The sequence below is a fragment of the Hakea prostrata genome, chromosome 10, assembly GCF_041222555.1.
Source record: "Hakea prostrata isolate BN-2017 chromosome 10, UWA_Hpros_2, whole genome shotgun sequence".
NCBI lineage: Eukaryota > Viridiplantae > Streptophyta > Magnoliopsida > Proteales > Proteaceae > Hakea > Hakea prostrata.
Window position 1 is genome coordinate 39131938 of NC_142609.1, and position 19029 is coordinate 39150966.

At 37.0% G+C, this 19029-nt stretch overlaps 1 protein-coding gene across 1 annotated transcript; it reads left to right on the forward strand.

The window, feature by feature from the left end:
- Positions 1-1423: 1423 nt before the first annotated feature.
- On the forward strand, positions 1424-18034 carry LOC149002846 (EH domain-containing protein 1-like). The gene is made up of 16 exons (XM_089136362.1): positions 1424-1667; positions 1754-1833; positions 2121-2189; positions 2269-2323; positions 2557-2612; positions 2700-2739; positions 2825-2877; positions 3758-3871; positions 4286-4388; positions 4488-4537; positions 14190-14318; positions 14396-14647; positions 14815-14894; positions 16892-17018; positions 17112-17255; positions 17421-18034. Exons 1-16 carry the CDS (start codon positions 1583-1585, stop codon positions 17604-17606), a joined length of 1623 nt encoding a protein of 540 aa, XP_088992488.1. The 5' UTR covers positions 1424-1582; the 3' UTR covers positions 17607-18034.
- Positions 18035-19029: the final 995 nt, after the last annotated feature.

Sequence of the window (19029 nt, forward strand, 5' to 3'; positions counted from 1 at the left end):
ACGAACCAACCCAATACAAAACATATGGCTTTGGTTCGGCCAATAATAAAGGGCTTGGTTTAAAGAAATTAAATCATAAATTAAAACATGAACCATCGGCTCAATTGCAAAGAAATACAAAGGCTGAAATTTTTGATTACCCTCTTCATTTTGGCATGATATATGAATTCTTTTATTTTTATTTTTTTTTTTGGTAAAAATATATGAATTCAAAGCTTATAGGATTGGAACGTATATGAATGAGATTAAAGACCTGAGTTTAAAATTAGATAAGAATAATGATAATTCAGCCAAGGGGACTAGGGCTTGCAGGCTTGCGAGGATGGAAAGTCAAAGATGTAGAGGGATAAAAGCTTAAACCTAAGACTTCCTTAATCTTACTACAATAGGAAGCTAATTCTAAAAGCACATCCACAAAGAATAATGCTTTTAAAGAATTAACACGAAAGCATTAGTGGAATTTACCAAATTTGATTCTTTTTTATGGTAAGAGTCCAAATTTGAATCTACAACCTATTAATTTTGAGTATTGCTACCAACCCACTAGAATTAAATCTATTGTCACTAGATTTTATTTCAGAACAATGAAGTTGGGTAATTTTCAATTTTCCTAGTATCAAATTCTAAGATAGTTTTTTACAAAAAAAAATAAAATTCTAAGATAGATTGATAACTATAAGCTGTACTTATCACATATGTAGGAGAAATACCTACCTCTAAATATAGATAAAGTAGATCCTTCTAAAATGACGAGGTCCAGATAGGATCCAAGGTATAGGAACCACACTCTTTACCAGAGTTTTTTGAAGTTTAAATATGTCAACACTGTTAGTTGACAAAAAACCAACACTTCCACGTAAGAAATTGGTGTTCGAATCTCCTGAGACTAAGAGCAAAACCCCCTATATTATAATTACATAAAAACTCATTATTAGATGTACATCAAAGAACTCATTTGAGAATTGAGATGTAAAAAAGAAGTACCCATAAGATGTAGGGTTCCTAACCATTCGTGGGAGCCACTTGGGGAACCAAAGCTTACAATGTGGACTGATAGTTTTGAAAAAAAGGTCCATCGCCCTCCATACGCGGTAATTGGTTTTTGAGTTTTCGAAAAAAAAAGCTGAATCAAAATGAAAATATGCCAGGGAATTATTCGGAGAAATTATCTGGTCACAGGCCGTATTATCAATTTCCACATAGTGCACCTTAATCATCGTCAGAATTAACTTACAGTTCCATCATCAGATTTACTTTTGTATCTGGACGGTCAGGATCCTCATCAGGGACACGTCCCCCTATAGTTGTCTGATTACTTTTTACACCCGATCATCCACTTCTCCCCATTAATGAAGCGGGAAAACTGTTAATAAAATAAACCTAATATCTATTGTTTTCTACTTTTCCCTCATTTCAAGTTTTTCGTTTTTTTTGTTATTTAGTCTTACGAGAGAGAAAAGTTGGTGTCCTCTCTCTCCCCTCTCTACTCTTTGAGAGTTCAAACTTCAAATCGAACTCTCAATTTCAAAATATTTCTGAATCTCAGATCGAACTGTTTTAGATTAGCAGTTCTTCTTCTTTTATGGAAATTCTTTCGAATCCGATCAGTATTTGTTCGAAGGAGAATCAGAAGATTTATCAGGAATGGTTTAACTTTGCCGATTCAGGTCTGTTCCCTCATTTCTTCATTTCCTACAACTTAATGGTTCTCTTTCTTGAATCTTCGATTTTTGAACCTGTTTTTTTCCTCCAGATGGCGATGGCCGCATTACAGGAAACGATGCGATCAAGTTCTTCGGCATGTCCAAATTATCTCGACCTGAACTCAAGCAGGTTTTCTTTCTTCACTAGTAGCTTTTTTGCTTCTATTGTTTCATGATTCGTCCTACAATTTCACTAGTGCGGTCCACATTTCCGTGTATTTAGATGAACTCAGTCCAGACTCTGTAGCTTGATAATCTAAGGCTCCGATGGGGTCACTCTTTTATATATTGGAAGTGTCTCCGACGGGCATAGTTAAATTACACTAAAGGGAAATGCAGATTATGTCTTTAATTTGGTCCTATTTATTTCACATTTAGCTGATATGTCCTTTTTTTTTCTTCTTCTTTTCTTCGTAGGTGTGGGCAATTGCAGATTCCAAGCGTCAAGGGTTCCTTGCTTTTAGTGACTTTGTAACTGCGATGCAGGTTCTGGCATACTTTAATCTTCAAATTTTATCAATTTTCTAGATAAATTTATTCTTTACTAAATTCTTGTCATGAACAGCTAATTGCATTAGCACAAGCAGGACATGAAGTATCCCAAGATGCTCTTAAAGAAGGTAAAATAAGGAACACCTTCTAGTTTTGGCTTTTTTAACAGACGTTAGACACAAAACTATCAAAAAAGGAAAAAAAGAAGAAGAAGAGTTGAGCATAATGTTTTTTTTTTGGTTCTGAAAAAAGTTATTGTGCATCCATCATGATTTATTTAAATCTTTTCACTTGAAGTTTTTTAGAATTATATATATGTAATTATTTGGACAGTGCTTATTTTATTTTTCTGATTTTACAGTTGACCATGAGAATATTAATACTCCAGCTATGGAAGGGTTGGATGTTTTACTAGCTGTAAGTTATGTTATTAAGTTATGCTCACTGAGGTGATCAAGTGAGTTTTTTAAATTAATTAGTCTTCATTTTTTTTTTTGCCCCCAGAAAAGACGTTCGCCCCAGAAGACAGATTCTGAATCAATTGGTAAGAGATTTTCTTGTATTTCACTGATAAACGTATATTGGCTTTTTATTCATTGGTTCTAAGGTTGCAGCCTTTTTTGATGCAGTAACAGTTCCACCCCCAACAGCTCATTGGTTTTCTTCAAAATCTTCAAAAAGGGTACCCTTTCATTCTTTTATCGATTGTCCCAGTATGTTCATGCTTTTTTTTTCTCATATTAACTGAATGAATGCCATTCATTGGACAATGTACATTATGTCAAAACTGATTTTGTGTGCTAACACATATGCTCGATTTGAGAGTTATAAATTTTCTGGAAATTGATTAATTAAATGAAGCTTTTTTGTTTTAATCTTAGGAAGTAGAAAATTTTGCTGAACCTGAAAGTTATATGTGATCCCCTTTTACTTGTTATTTCTTTTTTTGGGTTGGGAGGGAGGAGGGGTTTTGAGGGTTCTCTATAAGTTATTTATTATGATCAAACCTAATAAATTAACTGGGTTGCCTGTGGTAATGTATTATATTATACCCATAAACATTCAAATTTGCTACACATCTCCATGGCTCCATACAAGTGAAAATGTCCTATTCTCAGGAAAGAATGACAGGTTGTGGACCAAGTGATCATTTTTCAATGATGTAACCCTACATACTACTGACTGCTGGTCTTTTCTTGATAGTGTTGAGCAATCTCAAAATGGTGGTTTGGTTTGCTATCTGAATCTACTTGTACTAATTTCGAACAGATTACTGTGTCTTTGAACACTATCAAGTTATGTAGAATGTGATAAACTTAGTCTTGATATTATATCAGCCTGCATTCAATGGATTAATTATGTAGTCATGTTTGTTTGGAACATGTTTCCAAAGTGCTTTACATTAATCTAGCCCTTTGGATGCATTTTCATTACCTTTTCCCTAGTAAAGTGGCAATCGTACATGAGTGTATCAATAATCTGTCATGTAGGGTATTTATCATGCTGTTGCAACTGGTTTTTCACTTTATTTACATCTTGCAAACTATCTTATGCATATCTAGGTACCTTTAAGTGCTGTCACATCAATAGTTGATGGTCTGAAGCGGTTGTATGTTGAAAAGCTGAAGCCATTGGAAGTTACATATCGGTTTAATGATTTTGTATCTCCTCTACTGGTGAGTGGACTACTCTTATCACACTTCCATTTACGGGGAGGCACTACCACTGCACATGTAATGGAGAGCAGCTATACTAGGGTTCCAAGCCATCATCGGCATGGGAATGTGCCTTGCATTGGCTTGTGTCGCCCTGTACAGCTGCAATCTGTACTGTTATCCTTGTTTAGTTTGATGTTAGGAAATCCCAATTTTCTGTATGTTCTATATCTCAACCTTCTTTTAGGTAAAGGGTGTGAACATGTATACATACATACATACATATATATATATATATATATATATATATATATATATATATATAATATATATATATATATATATATATATATATATTTGTTTCTGAGTTTTATAGTTTGCATTTTGATGCTTTAATCAATTTTATGAACTACTTTTGATGTATTCAACTTGCAGTCAAATAGTGATTTTGATGCTAAGCCGATGGTCATGCTTCTGGGTCAATACTCCACTGGGAAAACGACATTTATTAAGCATTTACTCAAAGGTGGCTATCCAGGTAAGTTTTGACCACATTTATTCAGTTTTTTAATTTTTTTAGCGTGAATGTGGCAAAGAAATACTGTTAATGTACTTAAAACTTGCTTTATTCTGACAGGATCTCACATTGGACCTGAGCCCACAACCGACAGATTTGTTGTTGTTATGGTACTTCAAAATTTATTTCTATGTTCTTTTGTATTCTTAATCACGAAGTTTCAAATCAGAATATTTTTCTTTCTACATGCATCATTACAATTAAAATTTTGACTACATAGTTTCTATTAATATCTGTGGTGTGTATTTTGAGTATCTTTCTTCTGAAAGAATTGAAGAGAATGAACAATGTTCATAGAATTAGAGAAGGTAGATGAGGTGAAGTGAAGCTTTTGAAGCATCAAGAGACTCAAGACTAATTTATAGTATTAATTCTAGAAGGAATTGTCATATGACAGTTAGAATAAGTTTCGTCACTTATAACACTACTGTGAAACCAGAGCCAGACAAGAAGAAGAAGGAGATGGAGAAGACAAGAGGAGAAGGGGGAGTTTCGCAAGGTGCAGCTCTCCCCCTCACAATGGCTTTATTAGTAATGCTAAGCAGCTACTTAATAGGGGCGAGGAAGGAAAAGAAAAAAAACAGAATTATTTGGCAGAATATATGCCCATGATATAGTACTCGACATGGAAGTAACTAAGAGTGAATATGGAAAACCTATATTATATGTGTACATGGAGTGTACCCCCACAGTACAAATAGACCTGTATACTCTTACGTATTTTTTGTTTGACACTCCCCTGAAGCTGGAGTATATAAATCACCCATGCCCAGCCTGTAATTGCCATCCTTGAAAGTGGGACCAGGCGAAGGTTTGGTGAAAATATTCACCGAACTGATTCTAAGAAGAAACATATGGGGTGACAGTCCTTTTCTTGAGGACAAAACATCTTTGACAAAATGACAGTCAACCTTGATGTGCTTGCTAGTTGCTGCATTCATGAAACATAGGTTTACTGGCTATGTTGCTCGGCACTTGATTGTTACAAAACATCTTCATAGGGGAATTAATAGTAAATCATAACTCCGAAAGAATGATTATAGCCATAGTAACTCAGCAGTAGTGTAAGCCATAGCCCTATATTCAGCTTCAACACTTGAACAAGTAAAAATAGCTTGTTCCTTCCTTCGTCAAGTGACAAGATTTCCTCCCACAAAGGCACAATATCCAGTAGTTGATAATATATCACCATCTGCCCTTGCCCAATCAGCATCAGAGTATCCTTTAATATCAGTGTTGTGATGAGGTTAACAGATAAGCCCTTACCTTGGGGGGGGGGATCCCCTAAGATTTTGGATGTGGCAGACATCTCAGCAATGAATTTTCTTGGGAGATTGCATAAACTGGCTAACCAGTCCTACAAAGCCTTGTGATGATGAGGTAAATCAACTTTCTGACTAACCTTGTAAATCAGTAAAGATCATTAAAATCTTCACTTCCAGCAGATCCAAACTTTTGAGGAGCATCATAGGTGTGTCTATTGGTTTAGTAGCAAGAAGGCCTGTATCAGTCAAGAGATCAAGAGCATACTTTTGTTGGGATAAGTTAATCCCCTTCTTAATGTGAAGCACTTCAATACCTAGAAAACATCGGAGATGACCCAAGTCTTTCATTTGGAAATGTTGGTGAAGATATGTTTTTACTTTGGCTGTGCTTGCAAAGTCATTACCAAAGATGATGATATCATTAACATACACAACAAGAATGACTACTTGATTGCCTTGTCATGGAACAAACATTGAATGATCAGAATAACATCGAGGGAATTTATAGTGTATGACAATAGTACTAAATTTGTCAAACTAAGCACATGGAGGCTGCTTTAGGCCGATACATTGCTTTGTGAAGTTTGCACTCCTTGCTTGATGCCTTCTTCAGGGTAACAAATCCAGGAGGCTGCTCCATACATACGTCTTCTTGAAGATCGATTGCATAGGAAAGCATTTTTAACATCCAACAAGTATAGTGGCCAATCAAGATTAACCGCTAAGGATATGAGAGCCTGAGATGACTTTAGTCTAGCCACTAGAGAAAAAGTCTTTAAGTAGTCGACACTATATGTTGGAGCACAGTCCTTAACAACTGACCGGGCTTTAAGACATTCTGTGTTTCCATCAGGAAAATATTTGATAGTATAAACCTAGTGGAAATGGACCACATCTTTATAGGAGGTAAATCTACCAAGGACCATGTCTTTCTCGATAAGAAAGCATTGATCTCAACGTCCACAACAACTTCCCACCTAGGATGAGAGAGTGCCTCAGGATGAGTTTAGGAATATTAGTAGCTTAAAGAAGAGATAAATGACTTTTGCATGGAAGTTAGATGGGAAATGACAATATACTTAGCAACTGAATAATTGGATATGGTGTGCGATGTTTTGAAGTGCAGAAATGAGTACCTCTACAAAGAGCAACTGGCAAGCCTGGAGGATCTGCGGTGTCAGCAGGTGGATTAGGGAAGGCTTTTTTAGTGGCTGCAGTGACATAGGGCACTGAAGTAGGCAGCAGGGGCTGGCCCCCATCTATATACCAGCAGACAACACGGCTCCACGTCAATAGAGGGGAGCAAGGGGATAAGATGAGCATCAGTTTGGTCCATGGGAAGAACCTGGGACAGCTCTTCTGATGTAGAGTAATATAGTTTGTTCTCAAAAAATGTAACCTCAGCGCTGATGGACTGATGACCTTAAGGTATGATACCCTTTCTGCTTATGAGAATGCCCCCCCCCCCTTCCCCCGAAAAAGAAAAAATCTTGTGTAGCACAAGGTGCAGGTTTATCAAATCCCAACTGCAAAAGATGGACAAAGCACACACCCAAAAACACTTGGTGGTAGAGAAAACAATGGTGAATATGGGTTAAGTATATTCAATGGGACTTTGTTGTTGAGTTCAGAAGAAGGCATACAGTTGATTAGAAAACAGGCAGTTTAGATAGCATCATACCTAGAACATTTTGGGACCCTCATTTGGAACATAATAGAATGAGCTATGTCCAAAAGGTGATGTTCTTATGCTCGGCCACCCCATTTTGTTTGAGGGGTGTAAGAGCAACTCATTCAATGTACTGTTCCCTTGGAGGAGAAAAGTACATAAATTTCTCTTTGAACATATTCAAGAGAATTGTCAGACCAAAAGATTTTACTAGAAGCATCAAATTGGGTTTTTATTGTTCATTCATTGTAATAATTTTGAAAAACAGGGACAAATTGACACTGATCCTTTAACATATAAACCTAAGTTAACATAGAATGGCCATCATTGAAGCTCACAAAGTTAAGTAAATCCTAATCTATATCAAACATGTTAGGATCCCAAATATCTGAATAAACTAAAGAAAGCAAAGACAAATTACTGGAAGTACTATGACAAGGGAAGGGAGATCTATGGTGGTTTCCCAATTCTCAAGCTTTACAGTGCTTAGAAGAAACCAATCGATAGCTAGGAAACATCAACTGAAGCTTGGACAAGGAGGGGTGGCCAAGATGAAGGTGCTACTGTAATGGAGACATACTTGTAGAAGCAGCAGCTGCAGTAGAAGGTCCAATTCCATTTAAGTAATACAAGATTGACTGTCCAAATCCACTACCAATCATCCTCCTGGTCTGCAAATATTGGAAGACATACTAAAAGCCATTGAGCAATTAAAATTCTCTGTGTTGACTAACATATAGCAAGAGGAAATTTAGGCTAAAAAAGGCCAGGTGGCAAATTCATGGTTAGTGGAAGACACAACACCCTGACTTGTGACCTTAGTAGAGGAACCATCTGCAAGAATAATTGGTGAACAATCAGTACAATTACGTAAAGAAGAAAATATCTGGACGTATCAATCATGTGGCAGGGTACCCCAGAGTCAATAATCCTCAAACTAGAAGGGAAAGCAAAAAGAGAAGTATTACCCGTATGTGCTAAGGTAGCAGTGGAACTGGAGGCACTAATGGCTTCAAGCTGTTGTAGATGTGTTAGATGCATACCTTACTAATCATTAGAAAGAATGCACCTAGTAGGAGTTCCCCTTGATGCAGATGGGTGGGTAGAAGTGGTATTGGATATTTGATCAGTAGGAATATCAGTAAAATTGGTGTTGACTAACTCAAGAGACCCAATCGGGTTTGTTATGCTCTTTGCGAGCATGTATCAACTGTATGATTAGGCTTCTGAAGTTAACTGGTGAGAAGATTTATCTGTCTGTTGTCTGTAAGTGCCATGACTGATTAAGCCACAGCTATGGTCAAAGAATTATCCACGACCTCAATTGACGCTTTTACTACTATCAGCAACAAAAGCAGCGTGTTGTAGGGGCAGCATTAAAGGGCTTAGGAGAGAGCCAGTAACAAGTCAATTTAGACAATAGAAAACTGTATTGGGAAAAGGCGTGGTTTCATCAGCGAGTGCTCGAACTTTTAACGGTCTGATAATCAGGGTGAAGGCCAGCTGAAAACTATGCCTCATGGAACTCAGCCTGTTGTTGCTTTAATTGATCATGATCGGTAGATAGGGGCTGATATATCTGTTAACTCCTCAAGGTATGTTTTGCAAGTACTGAAGTATATCAGATTTACGGATTCACCTTTAGAGAATTGGGAGTCTTTCATACAGTTCGTAGGCTCTTGAAATTTTTTTCACCTGGAGTAGCTCTCAAAAAGGTCAATGGGTCATCCAGCACTCCTTTAGCCAATGTTTGGAACATCACATTGGCAGCAATAAGTGGCTTAACGCTATTTGACAATCAGATGTTAACAATAGAGTTCTCACATGGGCTGTGACATATTAGGATCCTTTAGATCAAATTTATGGGGTTCTTCATTAATGTATTTGATCTTACCTTTAGCATGAATATTAGTCTCCACTGCTTGTGCGCATGACAAATAATTAGACCCCCTACTCAATTTATTTGAGTTTGTCTGACCATTAAGGATATCAGTCATGGATTTTGAATCAGACGTTGGCGGTAACAGAAGTAGCAAATAAGGACTAAAAAAAGTCCAAAGCAGTGACTAAACAGATCTGAGATAAACTTAGGAACCGTTTATACGCCACCAAGTGTTTGTACTTTGAAAGACACCAGAAATTGTGTTGAGTATTTCTGAAAGCAGAAACACTTTTATAGGCGTTTGATAAAACTTGCTTCTGGAAGCTAAAACAGTACCAACAGGGTTTTTGCAGCATTCTTATGTTTAGAATGCCAAATTCCTTGAATGCCCCTCTCGAAATTGTTTCACATAAATTTTGTCCGCACCCAACTTTTGCTTTGAGAAACAGATGCGATGACAAAATTGTTGTTGTGTCAAAACTGTTTCTTGAGGCAGAAATTTTGTAAATTTCAATATATGTTTCAAAAAAACCTGAAACAAAACAATTGGATCTAGTGCTCCTTTTGGTGGGACTAAAAAGCCCTTCAAATATAAATATCATTATATGGCAGCAGCAGCAGCAGGCACAGTATCCACAAAATTCTGAGAGGAATAACCCAGAAATTCCATCGTGGGCATGGTAGGTAGGTAAATCTGACTTGGTAGATCTTAATTCTTCATCCTAATGATAATCTGATCCAAGAAAAACGGTAACTAATAAGCAGCAATCAGCTGCGAAAGGTAGAAGAGAGAATCAAAGGTGACTCTGAAGACTATAGGTTCTTAGTTTTGAAAATTTGGATGAGTTCATGTCACTTAGAACACTACTGCGAAACCAGAGCCAGAAGAGGAAGAAGAAGATGAAAAGGGTGAGTTGTGCAAGATGCAGCTCTCTCCCTCACATGGTTTCACTAATAATGCTAAACAGCTATGTGATAGGAAAGATAAAAAAAAGAGAATATATGGCCATGATAGGGTACTTGCACTTGAAGTAACTAGGGGTGGATAGGAAACCTTTAAGTACATGGAGTGTGCCCCCATGGTACACATATGCTCATGTACCCTTACATATTTTTCGGTTAACTGGTTCTATCATGTTTTATGTACTTGAATGTAGATATATAGAAGCAGTAAGCACACAAACAAATTACAAATGTTTATTAATTAAGGATGTTGAGAAGCTGCAGTATAAGAAAAAATAAATAAAATTAAAAGATTATATGAGATGCAAGACTGGTAGGAGTAATTCTAACAAAGGTATTTTTACCCAAAAAAATTCTAACAAAAGGTACTGAATGCTTTAATGTGTCCTGGTAACTACAATGGCAAGAAACAAGATAGTCACTGAGATGGTTTGGACTATTAGACCCCACATCTCCATCAGCTATAAGTCCATGCCTCTTGTTTTTGTGTTGAAAGCAACCTTTCAGATTGCGGTATGTAGGATCTAGGTGATTTCTCCTTTCGCTAGTTGTTGAAACCAGCGAATCGATTTCGCCTACATTTCCAGCGCTACTTCCTCATCTTGATCAACCATGGATAAAGATTGACAGGTGGGCATTTGCACGCTATACTTAGAATGCCTTTTTGACATGTGACATTTTGTGCAGAAATTGATAACCATCTTCGGCCATTTCAAGTTCCAAAGCTAATTTAAGGTTAGACAAATTCTTAGTGTGAAATTTCAATTCCATTTCACAGACCTCTAAAGGTAAGCTTTCTTGTTAGCTCAAGAAGTTAGAGATCATGAAGGTGCTGTGCAAGAAGAAGTACAAAGCTCGAAGTTGAATCGGAGGAAGCAGATAAAGAAGAATCTATGAGAAGGAAAGCATGCAAACGTTCGACTCAACAGAGAAATAGCACTCGCAAAAATCTCCGTTGTAGGAAATTAAATCGGATGAAGAAGAATAATGTCTAAAGGAAGAGTCGAAGAAAAGCTTCTGTGACCGATCGAATCAAACAGAGAATCTGTTGGAGGAAGATGAGTCTCTGAAGGTAGAGTTAGAGAAAATCATCTGCAACCAATTGACTCAAACACAAAAGTGAAAATCATCGCATAGAGAGAGAAAAAGGAAGGAGGTCACTTACCGGTGATTCCAACAAAGATTCCGGCAGGTTCGGTGAAGTTTCAGCCATTTTTGCCTGTATTTTACCGATTTGGAAAAATCTCCGATTTTTCAGCGACTTTTAGTAAATATCGATTTCGGTATTTGTCGAACTAGGTGAATTTCGCCCGAAACTCGGGCGAAATTTGCTGAAACTTCCTACCATGTGTAGGATTACTTATTTGCATATAAAATCTTTTAAAAATCCATTGAGTATAAAGCAGCATTAAAGAAGATTTATCACTAAGTGAGCAAGTATTAAAGATGGCTTCAACAATCAATGGGATAACTTCACCAAAACCTCAACCTGGTGAAGGATGAAGAAGCCAGTCTTGGAATCATCAAAGTAGAAAATCTCCACAATGTATTATTGAATTTGTAAAATTTTTGCAATCTTGTCTTTGGAAAGTCTCTCACACCCAAAAACCATTTAGAAGTCATTAACCTAATTGGAGCATCCCACCCTACGGTGGACACCTTGTTGACTTACTTTTGTCCAAGACTGTAAACTGTATGTCAAAGCACATCCATGTGCTGTACTGACATTGAACCGAAGGACAAACGTCCATGTCTCGTGGAAATGTTTGGTGGTCTAATGGAAATAACTTTAAATTGATATTTTATAGGATTAGGACTATTGTATTTTCCAACAATATGAAGAGTCCTACTCGTTGTGTTTTTTTGACTGTGACCTAACAGTGGTGAATGTCTCTTAACTCCTAATTCTTGCTGCTCTTGTTTGCCTTGGTCTTTGGGACTCTCTTTACTTTCATATTCCTACTAGGTGTTGTGTATTCTAATTATTGTATATTGAATGGAGGGGGAAGGCCTCATTATTGTTTGCTAGCCTCTTTAGCAATTGCACTCTTCTTCTCTCTGCTGATCATTATTTTCTATCTCCAGTATTGTAACAAAAATCATGCTAAGCCTCAAAGAGTATGCCCACGTTTCCATATGCTTGGACAGTCTTTTGTGGACTCTTAGAGGACAGAAGGAGATGCTGCACTCTGGAATCTCACAATTAAGGACATCTTTTTCTTAATAAGCACCTTAGACTTGAATTAGTCAATTCTTGTGAGAACTTTCACAAGATTGAAGGCCTATGTGCACTTTAGTGAAGATTTCAGGGTTTTAGATCAACAGCTCGTTTTAAAGGTACTTTTTTAATGTTGGATGCCAGCAGATGTCCACATGGATGATTTAAGCTTCTTTTGAGCTAATATTTTATGAATCACTTGAGGCCTATATATTGCGTCTTTGGACCTTAGATAGATGATCTTAACAATACCATTGACCTTTGTGCGTTATCTGGGAATTATCTCCTCTCGGCTTCAAGGGTTGGTGGGATCATTCTGTGCTTTTCATCTGCAAATATGCCCTCTAGAGGTTGGTACTTGTGTTATATGATCCACCTACTTAGTGGCTTTATTTCTTGACCTACAACCACCAAGCAGGATGCAACATGAGTGCTTACTTGAAACATTAATAATATCTAGAACCCTTCACCTGCTGAGCAATCGATGGTCATCAAACTTTATATTGTAATTGCGCACAACAAGAATGTCATTACCTTTTGCAAAAGACACAAGAAGTTTCACTTGGTGACTAGTAAAGTTTGAGTGTTAGACGTGGAAAACACTTGGTTTGTGCAGAACCATTGAAAAACAATCAGTGTTGAGGCATTTGGACAACCCTTAAGAGTTAGCGTTGAGCCAAGGGAAACTACTATAAGGGCTTATTTGCTAAATAGAAAGAAATGGAGGGCGGAAAGACAAGGTGCTACTAGGTAGCATTTACAGTTTAGGCAATAGTGCCTACCACTACGAATTGTTGCCCCTCTCCTTTACTAAGTTTCTCTCCTCTTCAATCTGTGTTTGAGTTCATAGACTTCATATTTAATTTTTTATGTAGAAGTTGAGCCCAAGCATTAGTATTGAAAAACCCAATACACCCCCACTTAGGATAAGGATAAGCCTCCAGTCCTTCAGGACTTTTGCAAGAAAATTCATTTAAAGCTCCTATGTGAATGAATTACAGGGGGCAAATAATGGAGGTAAACAAGGTTAAAGGCTTGATGATGGCCTAGATTGAAATGGTGAGGAATACATAAGAACCTTTTGAGTAGTTGGGCAAGGCTCTGAGTTGTCATTTCCAAGTTAGGCACCTTGATGGACTAGGGCACCTTGGCTGACTTGTTGGTGTCGCCTTGTACCGTCTCCAGTGCGTTGGTTCGCCTAGCCCCTAGGTGCCATGACAACCATGGAAAGAAGGCTTCATCGCCTACTTGAGATGGAGTTTGCAAGAGGTGTGAATGTGTGATTGTGAAGGGGATTGTTAAAATCATGATGTAAAAATCTTTCAATTTCTCAAATGGCTTTTGTTCCAATGTGGTCTCTTTTATTGTCTTAGTTTATGTGTGCAATCTTTCTCGGTGCAAATTTGTTGGTTTGGTGTTTTGGCATAAATATGTTGGAACTGTTGTAAACTTAGTGCTAGACAACCATTGGCTTTAGTTAGCCATCTGAGATGGTTTCAACTTTCAATATATAGAATAGCCAATTTTATCAACATCCAGAAAACAGGAGTACCCAGGGCACAAGGCTTCCTGTGTTTAGCAGGGTGTGGAGTTTGTTAGATGTATGCGGTGTTACCTCAGCTTTATCAGCATCCATTTATATTTTTCAAAATCTTTTTGATCACTGTTTCACTTTTGGCAATATATATATTTTCCATATTTGCTCATATGAATTATGTCTGCATTGTGTATTTGCTTCCTCCCCCCCACCCCTTTTTTCGAACAGTCAGGACCTGATGAAAGAAGTATTCCGGGTAATACTGTTGCTGTTCAAGCAGACATGCCCTATAGTGGTCTCACAACATTTGGAACAGCGTTTTTATCAAAATTTCAATGTTCCCAAATGCCCCATCCAGTGAGTGACTATTCTATACTTATTATTACTTGACATCATGTTTTCTTTGTAACTTATGTTTCTTTATATGTTACTAGCTGCTTGATCACATCACATTTGTGGATACTCCTGGAGTCCTATCTGGCGAAAAACAACGAACACAGCGCAGCTATGATTTCACCGGTGTTACATCATGGTTTGCAGCGAAATGTGACCTCATTCTTCTTCTATTTGATCCTCATAAACTAGACATCAGTGATGAGTTCAAGCGTGTGATTGGATCTCTACGTGGTCACGATGACAAGATACGTGTGGTCCTAAATAAGTCAGATCAAGTTGACACTCAACAGGTAAGGCTTCTTGACTGTTTTATTCCCTTTTCTGGTATTCTTTCTCATATTGAGCAGCAGGCAGTTACTTTCACGTTCTTGGTAATAACATTCCTAACATTATTCATCCAAAAAAAGAAAAACACATTCTAATGTTATTGCTGATGTAAATTGATACTATATTGTAGCTGATGAGAGTTTATGGTGCCTTGATGTGGTCACTTGGTAAAGTTTTAAACACTCCTGAGGTCATGCGTGTTTACATAGGGTATGCTCTTTATCTCTCTTAAAGGTTATTTTTTTCAGTATGTGAAAATTCTTTACTTTTTGGGAAGTATGTATAGCTCTTGTTTCAATAGATGGAGCTCCAGAATGAAGTAGGAAGAACCCATATACTGGGTGATACCTAACAAGATTATGTAGTACATAATTGACCGTTCAGAACAATTTCCCTTTTTTATAGTTGATTACTTGTGGTTCATTTTATGTTTGCTTAAGGAATTTGATTTGATAGTCCTGAGGTTTCCTTAAAAGTATTAGGGGTTAGGTGTGAATCTATTGATGGTAGATTGATGGTAGCTTTATGAAGGCCAATTGAAACATCTTCTTTGCTATATCCTGCTTTAAACATGAAATTTTACCTAAATATTGTTTCTAGGAATAATATTTTCATGAAAATGACCTCATATTTAATCCTTGGTTTCATGGATCAAGTTATGGGGTGTTTGGGAAATGAAATGCAGACAGCGAATTTCCCAAAATGATAGGCAAAAATATGCAATGCCATATGTCTCGATGGCTGGTGTCAGTATTTCCCTTATTTCCATCTTCCCCTGTTTTAATTATTTGATTGGGATCTCAGCTACAACATGGAGCTTATGACTGGTTCTGTGTTTAATAATTAGATGGAAGCTAACTGATGCCTTTCCTTTGTTTCTGAAAATTTTCTTCTCTTCCGCAAGGCTTCTCTCCTATCATCGGGTGCTGGGAACCTCAATCAATAACCAATTAACTGTGAAACTACATTTTCTGCCTTTTCCAGTAAATCAATCAGAAATCCCTAGGTTTTCATGCTGTTTGGATGTCAACTTTTTATGCTGGCCAGAGATTGTCAAATTGCATTGTCCATTGTAATTGAGAAGACACTGGCCTCTCTATTGACTATTGTTCTCTGATCCACCTTTTTTATTTTTTTATGAATATCTATGTTCCACCTTGTTCAACAACAAATCATTATGCTTAGTCAACAACAAAACCAGTATGAATTCTACTGCTTTCCCATTGTTTCTATTCAAATGGTGAAAAATAGAGAAAAAACATATGTAAAATGCATGTGACCACTGGGAAAGGGAGATCTCTTATTTTCAACCTCACATGATTCCATTAGCATAAACCTTCAGTCCTTCACTCTTTCATCTCTCCTTCTCGTTTCTTCCTCAAACTCTATGCAGCTTCATTTGTTTTTTGCTTTTGCTTTTGGATTTGGATACTTTTTCATGAATAATAATGTTCCCAATCCTAAGATTTTTAGAATTTAACCCATGGAATTGAGCAGTAGTCGGGCCCTTTACAAATACCACTCCATTTCAGCAACATTAGACTTAAGACTTGATCTTTGGAGCCCCAGTGCTGGCCTCAAATATGCTACTGGGGAATATGAGGAAAACGGTTGTTATTTCTAGTTAAAGATCTTCCTCTTTCGTATTTGTCAGTTTGTTTCTTTAACCTTGCAAAGCAGGGGCTTTAATCTCCCTCTGTTCAATCTGTGTATCTCCATCTATTGGCCCGAAGGTTCAAAAAAAAAAAGGTGGACCCGCTGTAGATGGCTTCCGCACAAGCAGAGGCTACAAGGTGCAACTTTTCCAAAATATTATCCTTAATTGAAGTTCTGGAATGTAAAGATTATAGCTGCTTTCAGCATTATGTATAATTCACATAATGGTGAAAGTGGGTTTGGGTGCTTGGTTTGGTAAGGGGAAACATTTATGCATACAGAGAATCTGATGTTTGGATTGTCAGATAAGATGTGCCAATGGCGAGAAAAGAATACAACAGAGTGCTATCCATTACATTACCATATTGCTTAGCTGGGTACTAGTTGAGGTAGTCGCTAACCAGCTATTTTCCCATGGATTATTATTTGCTTGTCAATACTATTAGAGTGAATCTGGAGATAGTTTCCCCCATATTTTGGTTCTCTTTGAACTTAGCTTTTGATTGACAAAATTATGCAAAAGCTAATGCAATCAACTACTGACATGACAGTTCATTCAATGACAAACCAATTAATGAAGAAGTTACGGGTCCAATTGGCAAAGAACTTTTTGAGAAAGAACAGGATGACCTTCTCACAGACCTGAAAGATATTCCCAAGAAGGCTTGTGATCGCCGGGTATGTTCACTTTCTTATTTTACATGGTTTCACTCTGAAAAGTGTCACGTGGTTTCTTTTCAAGAATGTAGTGATTTTAATTATCTTTTTCAGATTAATGAATTCGTAAAACGTGCAAGAGCGGCTAAGATACATGCCTACATAATCAGCCATCTTAGAAAGGAGATGCCCGCAATAATGGGCAAAGCCAAGACCCAACAGCGATTAATTGATAACCTCGAAGATGAATTTGGAAAGGTTCGAAAATAACCCCCCACCTCCACCCATAGTGTTGTATTCAGCATCTAATATGTCTATCGATGCGTATGAACTTTTTTTTGGGGGCCAGCTTGTGCTGCTTTGATTTCATGTGTCTCATTCTTTTTGGGTTTCTGCTTTTGTTTTGCTGCTCTGTTTATGCAGGTTCAAAGAGAGTTTCATCTACCAGCTGGAGATTTTCCAAATGTTGATCACTTCAGGGAGGTCTTGAGTGGTTACAGCATTGATAAGTTTGAGAAATTGAAGCCTAAGATGATACAAGACGTTGATGATATGCTGGGTTATGATATCCCAGATCTCCTAAAGAACTTCAGAAATCCTTATGACTGAGATAGATAAATTTAGATAAGAGGAATGAAAGATGGGAGGAGGGTGCACCAGTGTGCCATTTGAGTATTAGGTAGCCAATCTTGCCCTGTATCTGAAATTTTTGCTCCACTAATTATGTTTTCTCTCACCATATTTGATTATCCTACTTGGATATTCAGTGATGGGAGGAGTGTGTATTTTTTTTTCTTTTTCATCTTTCTAGGTTTTTTTGGGTAATATCTTTCTAGTTAAAGATAGCTAAAATTGTCTTTGTAGTCTCAGAAACCATGCTTGTACTACTATGTGTTTTTGCATTGGAGAATTCCCCATCAATTTCTATTGATCTGTATTAGATTATGATATATCAAATCAATTATTCCCTGTTTCAACAGTTTTAGTAATTTTCCTCAGCCAGATCTGTTTTCTTTCGCGGACAAAATATTTTATTCTCCATTGTTGTGAGAGACTAGCAAAACGTGTATGTATGGTTGATCCGGTCGATTCTTATTCAGTTAAACCGGTTTGAATTGCCGCTGGATTGATTTTGACTTTTACTTTTAAAAACCTGCCCACCATCAATCTGTTTTGAAGGGATTTAGTTGAAAAGTCACATCAAAATCAATTCGTTAGGAGGGAATAGATTTTTTTTTTCGTAAACATGAGGGAATAGATTGAATATTACTTCGAACCTGACAGTCCAAAACCAATGAGCAGCTATCATAATACAAGTTTCTTCCTCTTGATCGTTGATCGAATCTGGAACTATCATTAACGGATGCACGAAAGCATAACATGAAGATGGATATGATTTTCGTTTACTGTATAAGAATGGATATTGTTCACATTGAAATCCATATGAGATCTGATCTACTATTAGTGGGTATTGATGATATCAGACAAATTTATTCTTAATATTGCTTAAAAATAACCTTTGAGGTGTAAAATCACTACCGGTAATGGAATATACTTAGAACCGTTACGAATCAGAATTTGAATCTTCTATCCGATAAAAAATCTTTTTAAATGGAATATACTTAGAACCGTTACGAATCAGAATTTGAATCTTCTATCCGATAAAAAATCCTTTTAAACCTCTCCGCCATACATTTAAGATAAAGATTCATTATTCATCTCTAAGTAGTAACAAGGTGAACCAAAAATAAACTCCTTCTAAATAAATGAAGAGATGTGAGGAAATCACAACTACTGAAAGGGTACAAAGAGATGAAAGTCTGCATTGATAATTCAGTTGCGTAATGGCTCATGCAAAGGTGTGAAGCCGTATGTACTTTGGAATATCAAAATTTGAGGGATTTTGTTCTTTAGTTCCCTTTTTCATTCGAAAAAAGAAGGGTAATTTTCATCTGGACCCCCTGAGGTTTGGTCCATGTCATTTTTAGTCCAACTAAATGGACACTTTGCATCTACCTCCCCTGAGGTATCC

Coding starts and splice junctions, on each gene's coding strand:
- LOC149002846 (XM_089136362.1), top strand. CDS start 1,583: ATGGAAATTCTTTCGAATCCGATCAGTATTTGTTCGAAGGAGAATCAG. Junction 1,834..2,120: donor CTCGACCTGAACTCAAGCAG/GTTTTCTTTCTT, acceptor TTTTCTTCGTAG/GTGTGGGCAATTGCAGATTC. Junction 4,389..4,487: donor ACTCAAAGGTGGCTATCCAG/GTAAGTTTTGAC, acceptor TTATTCTGACAG/GATCTCACATTGGACCTGAG.